The sequence below is a fragment of the Apiospora kogelbergensis genome (genome assembly GCF_038363985.1).
Source record: "Apiospora kogelbergensis strain CBS 113332 chromosome Unknown utg000008l_segment0_segment0, whole genome shotgun sequence".
Lineage (NCBI taxonomy): Eukaryota > Fungi > Ascomycota > Sordariomycetes > Amphisphaeriales > Apiosporaceae > Apiospora > Apiospora kogelbergensis.
In genome coordinates, this window is record NW_027117425.1 from 3056202 (window position 1) to 3070515 (window position 14314).

The 14314-nt window shown below is 56.6% G+C and overlaps 5 protein-coding genes across 5 annotated transcripts; 1 reads left to right on the forward strand and 4 right to left on the reverse strand.

The window, feature by feature from the left end:
• Positions 1–1918: 1918 nt before the first annotated feature.
• On the reverse strand, positions 1919–3954 carry PG998_012948 (dimethylaniline monooxygenase 2; the record flags this gene model as incomplete). Its single annotated transcript, XM_066879764.1, has 5 exons — positions 1919–3023; positions 3071–3166; positions 3231–3523; positions 3591–3844; positions 3921–3954. 5 exons carry the CDS (start codon positions 3952–3954, stop codon positions 1919–1921), a joined length of 1782 nt encoding a protein of 593 aa, XP_066726148.1.
• A 496-nt stretch (positions 3955–4450) lies between these two features.
• On the reverse strand, positions 4451–5378 carry PG998_012949 (uncharacterized protein; the record flags this gene model as incomplete). Its single annotated transcript, XM_066879765.1, has 2 exons — positions 4451–4767; positions 4817–5378. 2 exons carry the CDS (start codon positions 5376–5378, stop codon positions 4451–4453), a joined length of 879 nt encoding a protein of 292 aa, XP_066726149.1.
• A 1017-nt stretch (positions 5379–6395) lies between these two features.
• Positions 6396–7256, reverse strand: PG998_012950 (uncharacterized protein; the record flags this gene model as incomplete). Its single annotated transcript, XM_066879766.1, has 2 exons — positions 6396–6630; positions 6787–7256. 2 exons carry the CDS (start codon positions 7254–7256, stop codon positions 6396–6398), a joined length of 705 nt encoding a protein of 234 aa, XP_066726150.1.
• A 1310-nt stretch (positions 7257–8566) lies between these two features.
• Positions 8567–10085, forward strand: PG998_012951 (lysyl oxidase-like protein 2/3/4; the record flags this gene model as incomplete). Its single annotated transcript, XM_066879767.1, has 2 exons — positions 8567–9483; positions 9539–10085. 2 exons carry the CDS (start codon positions 8567–8569, stop codon positions 10083–10085), a joined length of 1464 nt encoding a protein of 487 aa, XP_066726151.1.
• A 1355-nt stretch (positions 10086–11440) lies between these two features.
• On the reverse strand, positions 11441–14296 carry PG998_012952 (uncharacterized protein; the record flags this gene model as incomplete). The annotated part of the gene is made up of 7 exons (XM_066879768.1): positions 11441–12265; positions 12322–12759; positions 12827–13131; positions 13296–13549; positions 13614–13742; positions 14038–14045; positions 14186–14296. 7 exons carry the CDS (start codon positions 14294–14296, stop codon positions 11441–11443), a joined length of 2070 nt encoding a protein of 689 aa, XP_066726152.1.
• Between the last annotated feature and the right edge of the window lie 18 nt (positions 14297–14314).

Below are 14314 nucleotides of genomic sequence, written 5' to 3' on the forward strand. Positions count from 1 at the left end.
CAAAGACGCCTCCCGCCGGTCATCTAAGAAGAGGCGCCTTGGCGTGTATTGTAATGACGACATGAGGCTTATTTCGACGGACCATGTTTCCTAGTCAGTCTGCGATCGGCTACGTTGCCGATTTGCATTGCCCGTTGAATTTTCTGCAGTGGATCGGGTGCACTGATCCGGAAATTGAAGGGTGTCGGGCAATATTTCCTTGGACATACACGCTACCCCCTGAAGCCGCTCAACCTGCTTATTTCACTCAGCGACAGCGGATATTACAGCGATTCGCTGTTTTTCTGCAGCCAGCTGTCAAGCCCTGTGCTTGCATAAACCAATTAGATCCCATGGCAACCTGCTGAATTGCAGCGCTCTAGTAATGCAGAGTCACGGTACGGCTAACAACGGACGGCGTTTGACAGATGGACGCTAGTCTGCCACACGAATCGCCCTCTTATTCCCGATCTGTTGTCGACGCCGGCTACACACTTATCCAAGCTGTGGAAGGATTATGCTGTTCTAGCTCCGTAGTTGTTATTTGGTATTACTACGGCCATGTTGGATCGTCGATTCCTTCCTGGTACTAAAAGGCGCATCGTTGAGCATTTGTTTCCCGCCATCAAAAAGTATCTGTTCTAGCGTGTTCCTCGCCGACTTCTTGGGCTGCCACTCGATCCTTCTATCTCCGCGACTTCGATGTGTAACCCACCCCTTATCTTCCTTGAATCCCTAAGCATTCCCCGGCTGGTGTGGGGTGTCCTGGCCACTGTACCCGCCAACCCTCGCCATGATACCCTCGACGCCCGACAGGGATGCATTTAGCCGCTGGACTGCTGTCCCGAACAACACGTAATAACTTTCAAGTGTTTTATTTTCAATCATTCACTGATCGTGTGTGGCTGTCCTACGATTTCGAGATTTTAGAATATCATCTTCCGAGAGTAAAATAGCTATATATATCATGACTGTTTTCGTATTTATAACTGTCTTCTTCTGTAGAGCAATGACCAATGCCAAAAGCCACCTCTCGCCCCAAGCTACAATGCAGTCGTTGCCTCACGACGCCCAGCCTTGGTAGCGGGGGTCTGCCACGTACCCCACGATGCCGAACATGGGGCACAGCCCGAGGCCCATGGGGAGGGGGCCGCAGCATGGGAGGGGTGCCACGAGCCGACCAAGTTCACGATCGACGTCGCATCTGACTCATCTCGGCGCTGCCAGGTACGCGTGGGGGGGTTTTCAGCCGTCCAGATCGTGGGAACGAGGACAGGCAGCCCAACCTTAAGTAGACCGCAGTAGGGTCCCCGTCAAGGCCCTGCCGCAGGGCTGGTTCATCTGCCGAGCTGTGGATGGACCCCGGGCACATGCAAGATCTCACGATGTCTGTCATGTTTAGGTAAGCCATGCCGAGGGACGTTTCCAGGGAGGGGGGTTTTGGTGTGTCAGGAATCTGCCAAGCTGACTAAACCCGTTCAACGTCTTACACGCCACGCCCATTTCCTCGCTTCCTGTCAAAGCTCGTGCCCCTAATTTGGCAAGAATCGTATTACCAAGGCTTATGGGCAGATCACGTGTTGATGTGTATAGCACAATGTTGGTTGCAACTTCGACAACACGGGAAAAGCAACAGCATAAACTTCACTACAAACATGGTCACGTATGTTAAGAGCTTTACAAAACAACGGATCGAAAGAGTCGTTGCTGCTGGACATGCCGAGGTCTCTCCTGCTACCTATCGATCCCACAATCTTCCACAAAGTATAGAGAAATATAGCGGTGCCTCCGCTTGGCTTATTTCGTCTTCGCCGCCGCGCGCCTCGCCGCATCTCGTCTAAGTTCCTCGACCTCCTCGTACTGTTCAAACCATTAGCAACCGAAATCTCGTCGACGCCCAAGTTCGACAAAGCAGTAGGATAAAGGGCAGTAACCCGACTTACCAACGCCCCCAACACGTCCCGAGCCCCGCCCCAAGCCCGCCGCCCGCACCCCGGCACCCCCGCGGGTTCGTCTCGAACACCCGGTACGCCGCCGGGTGCACCGGCCCGCGCGCCAGCCACGCGTAGAGCGCGCGGTCGTCCCACCAGAGCCGCCAGCCGCCGCACGACAACGCGGCCGCGTGGTCCACCCGCGCGTGCAGCCCCGTGCCCGCGGCGCCGTGCAGGAAGCGGACGAAGGCGTCGGCGCGCACGAAGCCCGGCAGCGTCGCGCGGTCCGCGGCCCACTGGGCCCGCCACCAGGCGTGGTACGCGTCGACTTGCCGGTCCATCGCGGCGCGGGCGGGCAGGGTGGCGGGACCTGTCTTCGGATTCTCGCGGGCCGGGGGCTGCGGGCTCTTGGCGGCCGTGGCGGCGGCCCAGATTTGCGCCACGGCCATCGAGGCTAGGTCGCAGACGTTCCACACGGCTTCTTGGGGGGCGTAGCAGCTGAGGAAGGCCATCGAGTCTGCCCACCGGGGCGGAAATATCAGGTGATACAGCCGCGGCAGGTGAGGTACGTCGTCGGAACGCCCCGCCCCCTTTAGAGTAGTGTCGCCCATCTTTTCCTTTTCCTCGGCCAGTGATGCCGCAGTGCGGGCAGGAAGCCCACCGGCCCCGTCCATGTCCAGCTCCGGCACTAAGCCGAAGTCGCAATACTCGTAGCCCGTGCACATGATGACCGCGTCCACCTCGAGGACCGTGCCGTCGTCCAGCAGGACCTCGCCCTCGCCCACGAAGGCCTTGAAGCCGCGCACCGGCGCGATCGCGCCCGTCTGGACGGCGGGGAACCACTGCTCGTTGACGGTCGGGTGCCGGCGGGACAGGCTCGGGAAGTCGGCGAGGCGCCAGTCGCCCCGCACCTTGGCCTCGGCGCGCGCCCGGCGCTGCGCGTACGTCTCTCCCGGCCGGAGCTCGGGCTCCGTGCGCGCGGCGTCGCGGACCATCTTGCGCAGCAGGAGCCTGTCGACGAGGGGCGCCGTCAGCCACGGCGCCCACGCGTCCAGCAGGTACTTGAGGCACAGGACGGGCCAGGTGGGCCGGATGTCGAAGGGGTGCCATCGTCTTCGTACCGCGATACCATCAGCCGTCCGCGGCGGTAGGAGTGGTACACTTTCGAGGCGTGGTTGCACAGGCCCGTGGCTGTGTCGGTTCCGGTGTTGCCCATTCCGACTACCAGCACGCGTTTTTCTTGGAACTGTCCTGGGCTTTCGTGGGGCTCACCTGCGTTAGTGACTTCTTGAAATCAGGGGGATTGGGCCGCTTCTTCACCTTCTGTAGGCTTGCCCGTGGATCAGGATGCCCTTGAATTTGTCTCTTCCTGGCATGGAAGGCCAAGACGGTTTGCTCTCGTTGCCGCTGCCAATCACAACTTTGTGGAAAGAAAGAATCTTATCTCCATCCACATCGGTGATGTGTATATCCCAGCCATCGTCTGCCGCGTTTCGAAATACTTTCCTGACCGTGGTCTGGAACCTCACATGTTCGAGCAGTTTGAAGTGGACTGCATACTGGTGGAAATACTCGGCCACTTGTCCACCTGTCAGGTATACTGGACTGTCTTTCTCGGCTCTTACGGTTAGTAGGTTGATTCGTTCTACAGTGAATACTGGAGTATTTTCCCGAACATACCTCTAGGCAGGGGAAAGTCACTGAATCCCGACTGTATCTCATTAGGTCATCTCGCCGCACGCGCCGGATGTGAACAGTTGCGGAAGAACTCACGACGAACTTGCTGATGTTACACACGGTGCCGTCGATGACGGAGGTGAAGGCGGGGTCGCTGCTATGCGCCCAGAGGCCGCCGACGCGGTCGCGCCTCTCGAAAGCGACGGCGTTGAAGCCTTCTTCTCGCAAAGCCTTCAGGGCAGTTAGACCAGCCGGTCCTGCAATACAAAGAAGGTCAGATTACGTAGATTTGGGCTTGGGTGATGAAAGACAGGCAGACGCTATCTCACTTACCAGTACCAATGACGGCAATGTTGACTTTCTCCATCATGGCCGGCCAACAAAATCGCAGCACAGAGGCGGGTAGGTTGATGGCATAAACAATTGTGATGACGGCAAGTCATATATAATTTTCAAGGTATTTAGAGACTACATGTGAACGTTTGACTCAATTGGTTAGGAATGTGGAAATGTGCTTTTGTCTTGCTTGCGTGGGTATTGGAAGATCTTCCCCTGTTGGTTCTAGAGCAATCCTTCAGCTCGCTCGTTGCAGTAAAGTCCATTTGCCAAGGAGCCAAGCATCCCTGCCCTCGGAGCCGAATGCACTATAAATAAAGCGTTTTGCTCTTCCCCTTATCCAAAGTTCCAAAAGCAAGTATATCGTGGATCTGTTATAGCTTGTATTGATGCTGCGAACTGTATGTGATACTATTGTTGGAGCTTGTGGTGTAAGCAAATCCGAGCTCGCCACTTGATGGTTTGATTATTCAACTCTTTGAATTCTTGTAAATGTTGTTCTGATACTGCCGTATCCTGCTAACTTCTCATAAGAGTTTCGCAAGGCGATGTTCCCGTCGTAATTTTACTTGGCCCGTTTTTGACGCTTGTTCCCTTCCGGAGGAGGACTGGGTTCTGCAGCCGGTCGCTTCTAGCCGACCACTGAGGGGAACCACGATCGACTCGGGGCCGGAGGTGGAATAGGGGTGCTGAAAGTGTAGTTCGCCGGTGCCGTCAGGGACAGGGACAGCGGATTCGCCGGCCTCGTCGTCGCCTCCAGTTTGCGCTGGCAGCCGGGCGGCGGGCAGAACATGCAGGAGCTCTTCGTCGTCGCCTTCCTCGCCGCCTGCTTCTCGTCCTTGGCCTGGAACAAGGGCTCGCCGAAGAGAAAGGAGCGCAGCGGGGGAGGCGACGGGGGCGGGCCGGGTAGATCTGCTCGCAGTACCAGGGGTCGCCGGCGCAGATGCGGATGAGGCACTTGAGCTTGGGGCTGAAGTGCTGGATCTCGTCGCGCCAGAAGTAGCCCTCCTTGGGGATGTTGGCCCAGCCCCTGCCGGGCGGCAGCAGGACGTACGCGACGCCCGCCGTCTCCTCGGCCAGGGCCTGCGACATCTTGCTCCAGGCGGCGGGGTTCCTGCCGTAGAAGTCACTGAAGTCGTGGGACCGGTGCTTCCAGCTCAGCGGCGTGTAGCCCCGCAGGTAGGGCCGGTCCTCCTCCAGCACCCGCGCGAGGTGGCCGTCGGCGGCCATGCCGCCCGAGTGGAAGATGGTCGTGTTGGGCAGCACGCGGATGACTTGCTTGCAGTCCTCTACCGTCGGGTACTTGACGCGGTTGACGATCCTGCCGTCAATGGCGAAGGGGTTGGACGGCGTCGAGGGGGGCCAGGTTGAAGGTGAGGGGTTCGGGTTCGGGTTCGGATTCGGGTTCGGATTCGGAGTCGCAGTCGTACTCGGAGTCGTACTCTGATTCATCATCGCTGCCGCAAACTGCTACATTGCTGCTGGCGTACGAGGGCGCGGAGAAGCCACCCGAGAGGGAGGGCGGCGGCGCTCGCATCTTGGTTGACGTTGTCTTTGCGTTGCGATGGAAAACTCGGCGACTGGTGCGGATCGCGAGGCCGGGCAGATGGATGATTTTCTTACAATATTTCTTGGTGGCCCGGAGGAAGGACCTGCCGGTTGCACCTGAGGGTCCGTCGCCGCCGTGGTGGGTGTCGCCGGCACTGTTGGTGATTGTCTTGCACTTTTCTGTTCTGGTCGTCCTCTCGTGGCGTGCTGCGCCCATAGGAAACAATGGAACTTCACTAACTGCTCATATCCGCCTCGGTCTAGTTCAGGGGCAAAGCTACAGTGTTATTATTGCAGAATGTTCATGATCATTCATCAGCCCGGCGTAAAGAGTATGAGGATCCTGGTCAGATAATATTCAAAAACTGAAACATCTCTGGCAACTTGAATTTGTGAAACAAAATGTCAATTGGAAAGCATTTTTCTCTTTCTTGTCCTGGGTTCCACGCGAGAGAAGGTTCTGCAATTTTACAGGCTCATCACAGACTTTTACCCCCTGGATGGAAACTCACTCGCCAGTCACCTCACAAACGGTCGGTGGGTGAGGCCGGACTCTTCTAGAAAGTGTGAGGAAACTGCTTTTCATTGCAAATCTGCTTCATATTCACTTGCTTGAATAACATTTGATCAAAAAGATGTCATGAAAGGGTCGATGCAAAGATGCAAAGATGGAGCTTTCAGTCTACCCAACAAGTTGATTGTGGCATTCACTAAAGAACCTTGCTGTTGCGAGAAGCAGACTTAGGGCTCGAGATATCTTGCTCACTCCACCATACTTCTCATTCTCCGTGGTACAGCGTTCCAAACAACGACCAGTTCATAGGCCCCCGAAAACGATCCTGCCGGGCTTGTCTCAGACTCCACACATGGACCGAACGAATGAACGAACGAGCAACGCTTGGAGGAGTGGTGCGTGGGTTAGGCTCACATGGCGATTTCGTAGTTGTTGAAGTTGTGCATGCTCATCATCGAGTGGAACCCGTGCGACCGGGGGTCCGGGCCGCGCGAGAGGTGCAGGCCCCGGCGCTCGGGGACCTTGCTGTAGTAGAGATCCTCGGGGATGGACATGCCCGTGCTGTGGGCGAAGCAAGCATCCGTCAGTCTTGGCTTTCCATCATGTACGCGGCGACGCTTACCCGCAATAGTCGCACCCACACGGCTGCGGACCGGTCCCGTGATGATCGCAGCCGTACGCCATGTCACCCGTGGTGCCGCAGCACGTCCATCTACAGGAGCAGCGAGTGTCAGTGCCAGAAACCACCGATGGTACGTTGCGTGGAGCAAAAAGGAGACAAGCAAGATTCCCTCTTCTTACCGGAACCCCTGTGGCCAGTACCCGAACAGCTTCTCGTCGTCGCCGCCAAACTCCTCCTCGTACTGCTTCTTCATGAAGTCGACCTCGGAGACCTGGGCGCGGCCCCAGCCCAGCTCCCACCCGGCCTCCTCGCCGCCCCACGTGATGAGCTCGAGCTCGCCGAAGTGGGCGGAGCCGTCCTCGCACTGGCGGTGCTTGTCGAACCACTTCGCGTCCGTGCCACCGCCGGCGGAAGCGGCGGCATCTTCGGCGGGGTAGGGGGTGTTCCGGTCGGGTCGGTCTAGCATCTGGGCGTCTCCTCCTGCGTGTGCAGAATGGCCAGGGTCAGCTTCCACCGGCGTAGAAGGAACAGTACACTCACCTCCGCAGGACGAGCACTTCCCGTCGTGTTGGCGCTCGTTTGCGCCGCAGACTATGCAGTGCTGCATCTGCTGCCGTCCATTTCCAGTCTCTGCCGCTGACGCTAACATCTTGGATATATGATCGTAGTCAGATGGGGAAGCTAAAAGCCGGAAGAGAAGGCAACATTGTGAACGGATTACGAACCAGAATATAAATATCAGGAGCTACCTATCTAGCTACTCTAGCTAACCTACCTATTCCAGCGGTGCTCCCTGCTGAAACGATGAAAGACTCGGAGGCGTCAAGCTTGCTAAGCTCTTGAGTTTCATCTTCGGTCGTGCGCCACCGGCAAGCGTGTCATTGAAAAGAGAAGAAAAGAGTGACAGAAAAGCGCCGCAACGCACCATGACTTCGGCAGCGTTCGAACATCAGTCAAACTTGTCAGAGCTAGGGAATTGCCACCGAGGGGCTAGCTGTGAGAAAGCCTTGTTTTTGCTTTCTTTCTGCTCCCACCCCTTCAAAGCTCCCCTCTTCTCTGTCGGATCCGAAGCTGTTCTTGGTAACCAGTCGCACGCCAAGGACAAATGACGAAGCATTACAAAACGTCAACGGGGACAAGAGGTTAGACAAAAGAAGAAATGATGGCATACTTAGACTAGGATCGGTCTAATACCGAGCGAATTAATATTTAAGTTACTCAGGAATCGGTAGGTAATTTATTTTATTAAAAAGGTATAGGCAGCCTTTAGATAAGGGTAGGATAAGATTATAATAGATAATAAGCCCTTTACTTTATTTTAATTAAATAAATTAATAATAATTATATTATAGTTTAAGTTTAAGGTTTAATGTAGGCTATACTATATTAGTTAAAATATTATAAAAATGAATATTAAATTATACTAGTTATAATACTATAAAGAGAAAAAAAGGTGCGATATCGGCCGAAACCAGTGGACGCTTTATTATAAATGGAATCCGCACGGGTACCCGTGCGCCTCTTGGGAGCCGTAATCCAGGTAGGGTCCCCACTTACCTGCAGCTGGGGGAGTCGCTGGGCGGAATCGAAATGTCATTCCGAGGTAAAACCTGGCCCGCGATAGTACATTATGACATGGGGAATCCGGTGAGCCGAAAACAGAGATATTTTAACCACCTCAGCTCGTCACGCCTATCTTGTAGAATGAGAGACGGAAATTAAGGAGCACCCACGATTCGCCAACCTACCTACGTAAGAAGCATCCAGTCATTCAGATAGTGCGTTCCCGCATCACCGCCACTAAACACGGGGCTTTATCCCAATAGGAAATTTCTATCCTGCCCGCAGTAATAAGCTAAAGTTATCAGGAAGCCCCCTCCGCCTGCCGCATCCATTGCGACCGTTCTGGACTCGATCGGTGCTTTATCTCGTTTGACCTCAAGCTGGCTACCGATTACTATGGATGGAGGCATGGCGCACAGTACCGAGGGCTACCTCTGGCAAGCGATTAGCGGAGCCTCCTCCGGTCTGCCAACAGAGGCCGTTACTTTTAGCACCCCCCACCTACAGGAACGTTACGATGTCGTCGTCATTGGAGCGGGGTTTGCAGGCCTCGTGGCCGCCAGGGAGCTCTCCGCGAATGGGGACCTGAAGGTATTGCTCGTCGAAGGCCGAGACCGCATTGGCGGCCGGACCTGGACGGCCAAGGCTCTGGGCCAGCACTTCGAGATGGGCGGCACATGGGTTCATTGGATCCAGCCGTTTGTCTATGCCGAAATTGCCCGATATGGTCTGCAGCGGCATCTGAAGACGTCCTCGGGGCCTCTCGCCACCGAGAGGCTCTTCGAGCCCTCATCAGGCGGCATCGTCACTATGGCGGCCAAAGAGCAGGACGCGTCCATGCGCCGTATCGCTCAGTCCTTCTTCTCCATCGATGGCCTGTCCAGCCGTGAGCTGATGCCATACCCCCTTGATCTTCTGAGAGAGCCGGCGCCGTGGACCAAGTACGACCACGTCACAGCTCGCGAGCGGCTGGACCAGCTGGAGGGCGAGTCGCAGCAGGATAGAGAGGTGTTCGAAGCCTTGATCTGCACCTTTGGCGGCGTTAGCGGGTCCGAATTGGCATGGACCGAGGCGCTCAGATGGTTTGCCCTTGCGGGCCACGATTTCGATAGGATCGCGGAGTTTGCTGGCGTGTACAAGCTTGGTGGTGGCGGGATGACGATGCTGGCCAAGTCGATTCTGGGCGACTATCGTGGCGACATCCTGATGCAAACGACGATCCGAACCATCGCCCAGAATGACGACCGTGTCATACTCACAGCCACGAATGGCCGCGAGATTCGAGCAGACCGCGCCGTATGCACGATACCACTGTGAGCAGATTGACCTTCGATTCCCCCCTCCCACGACTAATCAGACGTCTTCCAGGAATGCCCTGTCCAGTATCCAGTTCGACCCTCCACTTGACGCAGTCCGCCAGGAGGCAGTTCAGAAGGGACATGTGTGCAACGTCACCAAGTTTCACATCAAGCTCGCCAGTGTAGAGCCGCCCTTCTATTCGTCTGCTAATGCTAACAGTTGCTCGCCCTACTGTTTTGCCTTTAGTGACCACTCCAGCGCCGACGGCACCTACGCCATAGGGTTTGGGTACGGCGGAAGACTGAACGACCACAAGAGCCACGACGAAATCCTCGCACAGTTCGAGAAGCACATGAAACCGGGCACCGAAGCGCGTGCCTATCTGACCCATGATTGGGCTGCGGATCCTCTCTCCAAGGGCTCTTGGGCGTGTTGGGGGCCAGGCAGCATGAGCAAATACCTCGCCGCACTGCAGCAGCCTCACTGCCGTGTTGCCATGGCCAGCGCGGACTGGGCGAATGGATTCAGGGGATTCGTCGATGGGGCTATAGAGCAAGGAATACTGGCGGCAAGAGACGTGAGGCACAGTCTAAAGACGCCAGGGTCGAATATGTAGTGCGAAACTTGTCGAGCAACCTCAGTAGTTCTCTTAGCATGACAGTATATGGTTCAATCAACAATGAAATATTGTCATGAATTACGCAGGTGCACAGTGGTATCAAGTAGCTTCATAAAACAACCACAACCGACGGGAAACGTTCTTTGAAGTCTTCCTGAAGAATGCCTTGGCGTCAGATACTTAGCAGGGACGTCAAACCTGAAAAGACAGTGTGTATCGCCCGGGCATAGCTGAAGAGGACATGGGCAAGCAACAATCGAAATCTCACAGGATACCACCTGCGAGAAAGCAGGGGGATAGCTTGAGAGTCCGCATGATCCCTCTTGTGATATTCATGCAACCTGACACTTAGACACCTTATATGTTAAAATAAATAATTTTTGTGGAACTTAAAAGAGCTCTACTACGAACCCGGGTTGCTATCACTAGATACACTGCCAACTGAGGGGCAATTCACCCAGGCTACATAAACAATTAGCTATAGACATCTACATTTCAGCTATCCCCTCCACGCCCACTCTATGGGATATATGTTAACTCGCCGTAACCCACAAGTCCCACATGGGCTCGATGAAGTCCTCTATAGAGAAAGTCGTCGGCGAGATGACATACTATTTGATCAGCTGGAAACCTACTCTTGTGCCTGAAGCGGGAATAAGCACAACGCTGCTTCAAGCGTGGCGGGACGAGATGGACAGTTTGGTTCCTTCCAATCGTGACTCTGTCTTGGAAAGTCATATAGTGCTACAGCGGTATTACCAGTAGCTGGATACTATCATTAGAGAAGAAGTAGTGGACGATGTGATTTACTATAGGGTCCAGTGGGAGCCGACCTTTGAACCTGATAGCAATCTGGTGGACATAGCGAAGCTTCTCCAGGAGTAGAAGCTGAAGGTCCGAACGCGAAGTAGACGATTATACACGGAAAGGAGCAGGGTAGGGATCCGCAAGAAGTCCTATCAGGGTCGAAGCCCAAAGCGACGGGACGAGAACAACACACCGAAGTAAAGACAGGACTTGGACGCTCAGACACGGGAATCGGCATCCTCAGCGACAGAGCGGACTCTGCAGACAGGATGCTGTGGACTCTATAAAGCAGTCGCTTGACATGTCGTCTTTATCGCCTGACAACAGCATTAAGAGGTTAGTTTAGGCTTGTATAGCTATACTACGCTTACAAGGCTAATAACTATACTTGGCTGTCCCGATTTAGAGCAAATCACGTACGCGAAGGAACATCGCCAAGATTAGCTAAAGCAGAAGGACAGACAGTAAATGGCGCGTGCATCTTGTCCACCTAATGTACAGTTGATTTATGGTTGTCCCTTCCTCGTACATGATTACTATACAGACTACAAGGTCTCGTCCTCGAGCAGCCCCATCATCTGCTGGCTGCTATTAAACCAACCCCCCAGCATCATGCCCTGCTGCGGCATGTTCACGCCCTCCATGGCCTGGTACCCCACCCACGGCGCCGCCGACATGGGGATGCCGGGCGTGCCCATGCGGGCGCTGCTCACGCTCCGCGCGCGCTGGTGTGCCGCCTGCTGCTGCGCCGCCGCGTCGGACATGTCGCCGCGGTATCCGCCCCCTCCTCCTCCGTTGCCGTTGCCGTTGGCGGCGCCGGCCGAGATGCCCAGCCCGTACGAGGGCGCGGGCCCGTACCCCAGCGCGTTGAGGTACGTGTCGAGCTCGCGGCCGACCGACTGCTGCTCGCGGCTGGTCTTGACCTCGACGTACTTGAGCGCGACGTTGTACAGGACCTGGAAGAGGCGCTGCATGCGCGCCGCGGGCTCCGACAGCTGCGAGACGGGCTCGAGCGACGCGACGAAGCTGTGCAGGCGGTCGAGGTCCGTCTGGTCCGTCGTCTCGATGACGTGGCAGAAGATGACGATGAACGGGATGAAGGGCGTGTAGAAGATGGTCCACTGGAAGTACATGTCGATGAAGGGCGACCCGTACGGCGTCAGGATCGCCATGCAGCTGTCGTGCTTGCCCAGCGCCTGCCGCGCCGACGCGATGCACGCTTGCGTGAACGTCGAGCTCGAGCCCCGCGGCACCGGCACGGCGCGGTAGATCAGCGTGAGGATCGAGTGGTGCAGCACCTCGTCCGAGTCGGCGATGTACTGTATGTCTTCCAGCGCGATGGTCTTTGTCCACGTCGGCAGGTTTTGTTCCTAGTGGCGCAGCGGATTAGCCAAGCACGGGAGTCGCGGCAGAACGAAACACAAACCTCGATCTTCTTCTTCTCCTTCATGATGGAAAGCAGGTCGTCCGCCAAGCCCTGGGCCCTCGCCGTCCGGATGCCGTCGTCCTGGGCCAGCGCCGCGGGGCTGTAGAGGAGCTCGTACACGCGGCCCTGGCAGCGGGACACCTTGATCCAGGTCAGGAGGCAGTGCTCGATGGCGGGGTGGCGGTCGATGCTGGACGTCGGTATGGGCACGGTGATGTCGTAGTCCTGGATCACGGACGGCCGGCCCAGGCGGAGAGAAAGCCCCTTGTCGAGGACGTACACGTTCCAGAACAGCCAGGCGTTCTGATTCCGCGCCGTGGGGGACTCGTCCCGCCACGTGGCACCGCGGTGGAGGCCGAGATGCAGACACATCTGGGCAGCCACGGATATAAAAGACCAAGCCTGTGACGGTTTGGACCGCGCTATTGAGTAGTCCGCCTAGATCTTCGTCAGCGAGTTGCCCGAAAAACGATATCATGATTCCAAGCATGGATAAGTAGCATACCGCGAGTCCCAGTGCTATCACGTTATCTATCGACGCCGGCATGTGGAACGGAAGCGCGGCCAGGGCGGCCTCGAGGTGGTTTCGGCAATTCGTGGCCTCCCGGTCCAACTCCTCAGGCCGCAGGCAGTGCTCGAGCTTGTCCACCTCCAGGCTCATCTCCTTGAAGAGCCACGTGAGCCCCCAGAGCACGATGATGTACTCGGCGTCCGAGAACTTGGGCGAGAACATGACCCGGAGGACGTAGTCTGTATACACCGAGGGCGAGATCATGCCGCAGAGCGACAAGTAGCTCACGGAGAAGCCCTCTGTGCAGGTCCGACAAGGTTAGCGCACGAAAGCCCCTGCCAACAACAAGAACACACGAGTGGTAGGTGTTCTCGGTCAAAACAAAGGAACCGACTGACCTTTGGAGATGCGCAAACACGTCATGGTCAGCTGCACGTCCGGCAGCGGCCGCTCCCGCATGGACCCCGCGGCCGCGAGCGACCCCCGGCGCCGCCGTCGATGGGCGAGCTGGGGACGTTGAGCTGGGTCTGCTGGGCCTTGACGAGCTCCTGCAGCGAGCTCAGGGTGTCGTCGAGCTCGAGGCGGAAGTCCTTGAGCGGGCCCGCGCGCACGGCCTCGTCGAGGAAGGTGCGCGCGAAGTTGGTGTGCGCCGTCATGGACGAGCCGCCCTCGAACTTGGGCTCGGGCGGCTCCGCGTTGTTGGTCGTGTTGTAGTAGCTGCTCACCCCCGAGTTGGACGTCGGCGTCGACATGCAGAACCCGCCCCCGCCCCCCCGACGACTTCTCCGCCGCCGGCTGCGACGCGCATCGGTCGTTGGTCCGGCCGCCCGTTTTCTGGGCCACGGCCAGGTTCCTCAGCTCGCTGACGACCTCCGAGAGGCGCTCCTCTATCCGATCGATTTTTCTCTCACTGGGCGCGGTGAGATGGTGTTAGCAATCTTTCTAGGGCGAGTAGGTGGTAGTCACATGACTTGTGTTATCGGCCCCCAAGATAGGGGTACGTGGTACGTACTATTGCGTCGATATCAAAACACGTTGTCGTTTGTGTCTGATGCTCTGCGACGCCGTGTAGGTACATTTCGTCCTCGACCGGACGCAGCTCGAACATGGCTCTTCCCGATCACAACCGACCTGGCCGGCAGTTCAGCAAACATGTCTTGTGAGACGAGGGCTGGAGAAGGGTGTCATGTGACACGGTTACATACCTTTCTTGCTCGACACGGATCACACTAGACAGCAGTCGGATACGTCAGCCATACATTGAAGAGGTTGGTCACATAAGACAATGCAAGGATGCACATCGGGGATATGCAGTAATACCGAGGGGGGTATCGTGGCTCCGGTGTGACTTACAGCTCTGCGCGGGACGGGCTGGTCCTGCGATGGATCCTTATTGGAACACTCGTCCCCGGTATCGCCTTCCTCGTTGATCATATCGTCATCCGCATGATCCTGCATGTCCATCATGGCGTGGGGGGGCAG